Source organism: Lathyrus oleraceus, chromosome 5 (assembly GCF_024323335.1).
Source record: "Lathyrus oleraceus cultivar Zhongwan6 chromosome 5, CAAS_Psat_ZW6_1.0, whole genome shotgun sequence".
Lineage (NCBI taxonomy): Eukaryota > Viridiplantae > Streptophyta > Magnoliopsida > Fabales > Fabaceae > Lathyrus > Lathyrus oleraceus.
In genome coordinates, this window is record NC_066583.1 from 263,877,755 (window position 1) to 263,887,376 (window position 9,622).

At 38.9% G+C, this 9,622-nt stretch overlaps 1 protein-coding gene across 1 annotated transcript; it reads left to right on the plus strand.

Annotated features, from left to right (window-relative positions):
• The first annotated feature begins 6,313 nt into the window (after nt 1-6,313).
• On the plus strand, nt 6,314-6,637 carry LOC127080118 (uncharacterized). The gene has a single exon (XM_051020445.1). It carries the CDS (start codon nt 6,314-6,316, stop codon nt 6,635-6,637), a length of 324 nt encoding a protein of 107 aa, XP_050876402.1.
• The last annotated feature ends 2,985 nt before the right edge of the window (nt 6,638-9,622 follow it).

Below are 9,622 nucleotides of genomic sequence, written 5' to 3' on the forward strand. Positions count from 1 at the left end.
ATTTAACATTTCATATTGCATTTCATCATGTCAGTCAGAATTAGATCCAAGAAGCTTGAATATCATCCAAGGCACTTTGTGGGTCCTATCTGGGTGATCAGTCAACACAAGGGAATGGCTTGAGATACTTCCAACATGTTCAAATGGGGTCTATTCATCAGTAAAAACGTTAATCTTGAAGGAGCAAAAGTTTGTTCATGAGCTGTCATGCTCGCTAGGCGAGCAGAATGGGTCGCCTAGCGAGTCCCAAGAAAAGCCACCAGAATCACCTACGCTCAGAGGAATTTCTTGAACTGTCATGCTCGCTAGGCGAAGCCCACACGTTTTGAAAAAAAAAACGAATAAACGAAAAACGAAAATAAATACATAAATAAATAAAATATAACAGAAAAATCTTGGACTTGGACCTCTCTCTTTTGAGCCCACAAAGTTACAAAAATCAGGTTATAAATTCTAGACTTCCATCTCCCAAAAAACCCTGGGAAAAAGATAGTGAGAGAAGAGCTAACAGAGTTCAGAGCAACCTCCAGAGACTGAAAGGAACACATCTGCAAAGAGTCAATTCCATCTCATATAAACACTCAGATTCCTTTGCAAACCCAACCGGGCAATTCAATTTCATTCGAGCTCTCAAATCAGGTTTGCCCTATTTCTATTACTCTATGCTTTCAATTTGAATCCTCTGAATTTATGAGGTATTATCGTTAGGTTTTGCATGTGGGCACATGTTTTAGTATGTATGTCATGTCTTGATGTGTAGATCCTTGCCCCTGACTTTGAATTTTGATACCCTTTTGATGCATGTGTTTGACAAGAGGTTTAGGCCTCCTACACTTGGTTGCTTTTTGTGAGATTTTTTGTGAATTTTAATGACATGATTCACGTGGTTACATTTTGATTTGGGGCAACTCTTGATTGCACCCCATCTTGTCACTCTAACCTGTTTGTTGAGTTTTTTGTGAGGGCTCACATGACTCCTGAAAGGATAGCTTGCTTAGCATTCCACTTTACTTGTGGGATACCACCTGGAGGTTTATTCCGATTACCTGTGCCGACTTGCTTTCTTTGATGATGCTAGCTCGAGGGATCTCCGGCTTCTTGTGTCGTTAGTTGCTATTACTTCGGATCTTTATCCGTGTGGTACTTTTATATCTTTCCCGCATTTTACCGCTTTCTTAGCTGGAAGACCTTAATAGAAGGCAACGTTTTCTTTTATTTGTTTACTTTTGTGCCCAAAGACCTCCATGCAGAGGCAATTGACGGATAAAAGGGATTAGTAATCAATCCCCCGTTATTCAGTGTGTCGTTCTTTATGCTCGCACTACGTGTTGATGCTTAAGAACAAAAGCCCAAGATCTTTTGTCCGGTCAGTCAGTGGAGAGGGTTCCACCTTTCTGAATCCCCACTTTTTGTCATGAGCTCACCCTGTCCAGGGTTAAGAGCTATGAGGTCTTATCCTCATTACCCTTTTGACCTGCTCACCCTGACATTCAATGTCAGTGGTTAAGAGCCCATTTGATTACCTTTCCATGGCTTGTTTGTCGAGGTTGAGATGACCCCTCTTGACTAAAGCCCTACCCATGTATGTTTGAGCCCCCCTGTTGGCGCGTTTACTTTAAGATACATGTTTTGTCTGGTGTGCTCGTTTCCCCATAAGATTGCTAGGCTTCGTACAGTCTCTCGTTTGCATGTCAATTAAGGTAACATTGTTCCTTCGTCTAGGACTTCCTTTTTTTGCATGAGCATTCCTAAAACACAAACCAACTCAATGATTTTTCTTCCCCTAAGAACACATTAACTCCTTCTACTACAGGCGAGTAAGTCTCCAAAGGTCGAGGATCCGGTAGATTGCGTAGTAACGTCGTTCGCCCAAAACACAACCCTTAACTTGTAGTTAGCCGAACTACAGCTTGCTCTGATTCTCATTCCAGATGAGATACGTAGGCATGAGACGTGATGTCTTAGCGAGCACACTCCTCTTTAACCCCTAGGTAGCCGAGCTACGAAGACTCTGATTCTCATGTTCAGATGAGATACGTATGCATTGGATGTGACATCAGTGCGAGTCATTTTCTTTTGACCCCCCTTTTAGTAAATAGTACATTAGATAAACCTACACCCTTTAGACAAGAACAACAAAAGTGGATCCCGTAGAGTACTACGGATGCGTAGGGGTGCTAATACCTTCCCTTCGCATAATCGGCTCTCGAACCCAAGATTTGGTTGCGAGAGCTTGTCTTTTCCTTTCCTTTTTCCAGGTTTACTTTGAGCGTTTCATTTCCTTCCTTTGGGATAAATAACGCATGGTGGCGACTCTTCTGTCATTTCTTTTTCGCCGGTTGTTTTTTCGCATCTCCTTTTTCAGGTTGTGACAATATTGAATAGACTTGATTCGATCAATGAAGAATCAAGGGTTTGTTGCAAGTCACGAGCATGGAGTTTGGGTAAGAACCATCCCAAAGGAGTGAACTAAGGATAAATACCTGTAGATCATGTTTTAAAAAAGTTCCCAGAGTCTTAATTCCATCTATTGGATATTACAGGTTAAGATGACTAACTCATCGACCCATAATATTCTCGAGAGAAACTAATCTGAGTGTAGTATCGCGTAACAAGTATGATTAAGTGTATACTTGAACAGTATCCGCACTACGTCCTATATAGGCCAAGATGGGTTAGGTGTTCTAAGGTCCTCAGCTTTACATACCTAATTAGAAATAGTAATGCCTAACCACAAATACTTGTGTGACATTTCCAAATCCAAAGGAGTCTCCACTGAGCAGACGTGTCTCAAGCCAACTTGTTAAGAACTACTCCACACAAATCGAACATGACTATACCATCCTCCTATCTTAATTGCACTCAAGTTCGGGTTAGAACTTATCTCACCACTCAGATATCACCAAGCACAATAAGCAGATTATATCACACATACATATTTACAAAGATCACACATATACAACTATATTCACACAAAAAGTAGGCTAAAGATCAATTAACAAGAGTCGCCACCGCGCTTTTATTGTTTCCAAGGGAAAAGGGAAAAAGTACGAACAAAACCCAAAAAGTAAAAAGTTTTCAAATAAAAACTAATAAAAGTCAGAGATCACAAGTAAGGGGGTTGGTTACACAGAGGGAAGGTGTTAGCACCCAAAGTGTCCTAGGTACTCCTAGGGAGCCCTTTTTGTATGCATATGTATTTGTACAAAGTGATGTTTAAAAACAAATAGAATGGGGGGATGAGAAAAGAATTTATTAATTATATTTTTATGTTTGACAAGACCTTCGGTCTTGTGCCTACGTACCAACATAAAAATGAGTGATCAAAACCTCGTAGTTCGTGCTATAAATTTCAAAATGAGTGTTTTGATGTTAACAAAATTTTAAGTTTGACAAAACACAAAGGCCTAAAAATGGTTTGAATGAGTTAAGTTCATTTAAAAGTTTGATTTAAGAAAATAAGTTTTAAAATGCAATGGCATAAGGCCAAAGTTTCTATCTTTTTGCAAAAATGGTCTAAGTTTAGAATAAAAGTAGTTCACACAAAGAAGGTTTTGAAAATGGATAGAGATAGTTTTCTCGGGCTTTTCATTCCGCGGGCTTTTTGGAGACATCTTTGGACCTGTCCAACTGCTGCTGGGAACTTTCACTATAAAAAGAGGTCTTCTGCCAAAGGAAAAATCATCTTGGAATACAGCAAACCATAGTATTGTGAAGCAATCAAGTATTATAAAGATCAAGGCATTTGGAGAGCTGAAGAGATTCATGAGTGGGAGCGATTGAAGATCAAAGTCATCCAATTACTTGTAATGTGTAATTTTTATCTTGAATTTGTTTTAAACAATATGAGTAGCTAAACTCCCCAATGCTAGGGGGGTGTCCCTAATTTAGAATTATAATGAATTTGAGTTTACATTTTCATTTATAATATTTTGTTTACGGTAATCTTTTGATGTGTTTATTACTCTCTCTTTCGGACCAATTGAGATTGATTTATGGTTATCACTTAGGCTGGACCGCCAGTGATAAGGTTTTCATCAGGTTACTCTGCAGTAGATATCACCTAGGACTAGAGATACCCTATATGAACCAGAGCATTCTTGATATTATACAGCTTAACTTCACCCTAATTGCCTATGGACATAGGAATTAGGGTAGATTGATTAAAGGTTTTCTCACCAAGGAATTGGGAGAAAATACCCTTGAGAACTGGTAGTAATTGATATTTGTTGATGCAATAGTAACTCAGAGTTGTTACAGGGATAAATCATACACCTTCCCTGACATTGTTCCTTTTTCTCTATAAACCCTTATTTTCATATTTCTTTACCTTTCCATTTATTATTATATTTTTACACTCAAAAACCAAATTAATACTTTTTGTGTAATTGAATGATAATTTAAACTCAATACTAACGTGCAGTCCTTGAGATCGACATTCAGGGAATTTCCCCATTATTACTATAAAAAGAAAAAATAGTACACTTGTTATTTTCCCGATCAAGTTTTTGGCGCCGTTGCCAGGGACTGCCAAAAATAGAGTTTAATTTTATTTCAATTAAAATTTTGTTGCTTTGCAATAAAATTATTTTTCTGTCATTTATAATTTACTAATTTGTGTATCCGAGGAAAATCCTCAGCTGAAATTCTTTTTGAAGAGATCGAGAGAACCCTTCATAGAAGACACAGAGAACAAATAGTGGATTCTACAAAAGAAAGTACCTCAGATCAACCAGAAGTCAAGGAACCAATGGCTGAAGTTCCTCCAATTCCACCTCCTCCACCTCCGGAAAGACTCCTAGGTGACTATGGAGGTGCAAATGCACCGGGTGGTCGACTAACCATTGTTAACCAACCGGTAAATGTGATAAATTTTCAACTGCATCCTAGCACGATCAATCAATTGGAAAGAAAACCTTTCACCGGAAAGGTTAATGAAGATGCCAACAAACACCTGCAAAGATTTCTGACCATGAGCACCACCTTGAAAATTGATGGTCATACTGATGAAGCAAAAAAATTAAGAATGTTCCCGTTCACTTTAGCTGAAGACGCGGAAGAATGGTTCTATTCTCTCTCTGCCGGTAGTATCACTTCCTGGGAAGAAATGGAAACTGCATTCTAAAATGAGTATTTTCCAGCATTACTATTCATGAGAAAAAGGTATGAAATTCTGAATTTCAAACAGAAGGATGGGGAATCATTGGGAGACACTTACAAAAGATTCAAAAGGATCTTAGTCGCGTGTCCCACTCAGAATATGGATCAGACAGAATAAATGCAGATGTTCGTTAATGGGCTGAAAATAAAGACAAAACAGTTGATTGATACAGCAGCCGGTGGCTCAACAAATTTCTCAACAGCCACTGGTATCAAGAGGATTATTGAAGCAATAGCTGCTAATGAGCATCTAGAGCTATATGACAGGTGTACCAGTCAGCCAGACGGGGTAATTGATCTAAAATTAGAAACAAATAAAATCCATCTGGAAGACACTGTTGCCGCCGAAGTAGACAAAAAGCTGAAAGCTATGAATATAGGTACTCAACAGATAGCACAGGTTCAACCAGCTCAGGAGAGTACTTGTGAAATCTGTAATGGACCTCATCACACGGTCTATTGCTATGCGACTCCCCAATAAATTGAAGAGATCATATTCTTGAAGAAGAATAATCCATACTCTAACACTTACAACCCAGGTTGGAAGAATTATCCAAACTTCTCTTGGAAAGATCAGAGAGGGAATGTTCCGCAACAACGTACATGGAAATATCAGACTCAGTATCGGCAACAGCAGCAACAACAACAGGCACCTAAAAAGGCTGAATAGGAGATTGCCATTGAAAAGTTAGCAGCCCACAGTATACAGTTTCAAGAAGAAACAAGGACCAATCTGAAAAATACCACAACCTCCATAAAAAATCTTGAAGTTCAGATGGGAAAGATAGCACAATAGTTAGCATCAAACTCTCAAGCCCCTGGAACCCTACCTAGTGGTACGGTGACAAATCCACGGGAACATAACATTGTTAACATTGTCACAACCCGAAGTGGAAAGTCAACCGAGGTAAATGATATAGAAAAAGATAAATTAATAGGGTGGATTTAGAAATCAAGGAAACAAAAGTCCAAGATGAAGAAGCAATACCACCTCATGTCCCGGATAAGGAAAAGGTTCCTAAACCCATAATCAAACTTCCTTACCCTCCACGACAGAAGAAGAAAAATCAACATGAGAAGAATTTTGAGAAGTTTCTAGAGATGTTCAAAAAAACTCGAAATCAATATCCCTTTTTCTGAGGCATTGGAACAAATGCCAATATATGCCAAGTTCATGAAAGACATAATTTCCAAGAAGCGTTCCATTGATACTGAATCGATCATCCTGACTGAAACATGCAGTGCCGTTCTCCGAGGCATGAAAATCCCAGTGAAAAAGAAAGACATGGGATCGGTTACTATTCCTTGCACTATTGGTGATCGTAAATTCAAGAAAGCTCTGATTGACTTAGGAGCCAGTGTAAGTTTGATGCCACTGTCCATCTATAAGAAATTAGGCATCGGTTCTATTCAAGATACTCAAATGACCCTTCAGTTTGCGGATCGCTCTGTTAGGCGACCCTATGGTATTGTGTAAGATGTTCTTGTAAAAATTGACAAGTTTGTCTTTCTAGTCGACTTCGTCATTTTGGAAATGTCGGAGGATGAGGAGATCCCTCTTATATTGGGAAGACCATTCTTTGAAACAGGACGGTGTATGATAGATATTGAGGAAGGAACTATGACCCTTAAGGTCTATGATGAATAGTTAAAGATAGATGTAAGGAATACCATGCAACACAAAGATGATGTCGGCACAAGCAACACTATAGAGATAATCGACCAAGTAATTGCTCAAGAAAATAACCAGCATAGACCCAGGTTGTAACACCCTTCTAAAATACCCCAAATATTTAATTAAAATAACAACAACAAATATCAGAGTAATTATGCACCAAGGGTGTCACACAACACTTAACAACATAATAACTGTCATGCTCATTATTTAATCAAAATAACATTTTTGCACAATTCGCAGCGGATATAAATCAACTCAACCATTCCACAAACATATAACGTATTACATGAAAAATGGTTCAACAACCGACAATAAACAATTAAAACATCCCGTCCCGATGTTACATCTATCAGAGCATGACCCACTACGGTGACTACACTAGACTCCAAGCACTAGCTTCTACTCAACTCATTGCTCGTTACCTGAAAAATAATTGTAAGGGTGAGTTCCTCAATCGATGTAACAAACATTATAAATCATCATGTTATGTTAAGTAATTTAACTCATTAATCACCCAATATCAACACAACTCATATACATACTCAAGATCAATACCACTGATACACATACAACAAACCAACAGAATGCAACTCTAATGAGACTCGACTCGTCATGCATGTGGTACCATTCGGAGTAAAACTCCCAACTTAAAATCATTGCCATTTTAGTGGGCATCAAGGCATAAGCCTTCAACTTTCAACTTAAAATTTTGCCAATCCAGGCCAACGTGGTGTGAGCAAGGCTCCGACTTAATGCATATGAATGTACATGGCATACACGACTTTAAACTGTCAACAACATAATAATAATATCAACACAACAACGTTTTCAACAAAAATCAACTTATAATCAACTTTGGCTCATCAAGCCTCCAACTCAGTATTTTCAACAACTTTAACACAACTAATCAACATATTTGGATCAACATTTCATAACATAAACCCAACAAAATCATTCCTCACAATCAACTAAAATAGGCCAATCACTAATTACGTTCACAACATTAAAATACCAATTTTTCTAATTTCCAACAGTGTTAACCGGTTAACGCCCTGGGTTAACCGGTTAACGCAGGACAAAAATACATTTTTTGGCAAAACGCAACAGTGTTAACCGGTTAACACCCTGGGTTAACCGGTTAACGCAGGCAAAACAGCACATTTCCACAAAATATAACAGTGTTAACCGGTTAACGCCCTGGGTTAACCGGTTAACGCAGACAAAACAGCAGTTCCTGCGCTAACACAAGGCAGAATGCAGAGTTTCCGCATTTTCCGCCGTTGGAGGACTTCCGGACCTCCGATTCAATTTCCGTAAAAAGCTACACGTTCGGGGAAACACGACTCACACAATTACGGACTCAATTACAGCTTAAACTCAGTTTATTCATCACAATCTTTCAGCATTCAACAATCCCAATTAGGGTCAATTCAACGGTTTCTCACTACCCATGACATGTTAATCTATAATACCCATTAAGCGACGATAAACCCCCCTTACCTGAGATAATCCGGCAATCTCTAAGCTTCAAGCTTTTCCGTTCTTCAACCTTTGCTCTTTCTCCACTTTTCACCTTTCAGCCGCTTCTCTGTTTCACGTGAAAACTCTTTACCAACAAATGAAAACCTTTTTTTTCCTTATTCCAACTTATATATTTTCCACTAATTATTATTCCAAATAATAATAATAATAATCCAATAATTCAATTTATTTAATTAAATTATTAAATATATTATTAACTTAATTAAATAATCCTCTTATTTAATTCGGGGTGTTACAACTCTCCCCTACTAAAAGAGTTTTCGTCCTCGAAAACATACCTCAAGCAAATAACTCTGGATAAGACTCCTTCATCCGACTCTCAAGTTCCCATGTCATGCTTTCGCCCGCAGCTCCCAACCAAACGACTTTAACCAACTCAATCTCTTTTCCTCGAAGAGTCTTTGTTTCACGATCTTCAACTCGCACAGGCTTTGTCTCTACTGTTAAATTATCTCGCACTTGCACATCATCCATACTAACCACATGAGACGGATCTGAGATATACTTCCGAAGCTGCGACACATGGAATACATCATGCAAATTCGAAAGATTAGGTGGTAATGCCATCCGATAAGCAACTCTTCCAACCCGTTCTAAGATTTGATACGGACCAATGAAGCGAGGAGTGAGCTTTTTAGACTTCAAAGCCCTCCCAACTCCGGTCACAGGCGTGACTCTCAAAAACACATGGTCACCAGCTTGAAATTCTAAATCCTTCTTCCGCTTGTCATGGTAACTCTTCTGCCTACTCTGAGAAGCTTTCATCTTCTCGCGGATAAACTTCACTTTCTCGGTAGTTTCTCGAACTAACTCTGGTCCAAGTACTACACTCTCACCAGATTCGTGCCAACACAACGGAGTTCTACATCTACGACCATATAATGCTTCAAAAGGCGCCATTCCGATACTAGAATGCTAACTATTATTGTATGTGAACTCGACCAATGGAAGATAAGTGTCCCACGAACCTCCTTGTTCAAGAACACAAGCTCTCAGTAAATCCTCCAATGACTGAATAGTTCTCTCTGTTTGGCCATCAGTTTGAGGATGATATGCCGAACTCAACCTCAACTTAGAGCCCAACGAATCTTGCAGACTTTTCCAAAATCCCGATGTAAACCTCGGATCTCTGTCCGACACAATACACAGAGGAACACCATGCAACTTTACAACTACTCGGATGTAAATCTCTGCCAACTTCGCAATTGGGTAAGTGATGTTAATAGGTATGAAGTGAGCCGA

Bases quoted from the DNA above. Each gene is read 5' to 3' on its own strand.
- LOC127080118 (XM_051020445.1), top strand. From the start codon at position 6,314: ATGCCAATATATGCCAAGTTCATGAAAGACATAATTTCCAAGAAGCGT.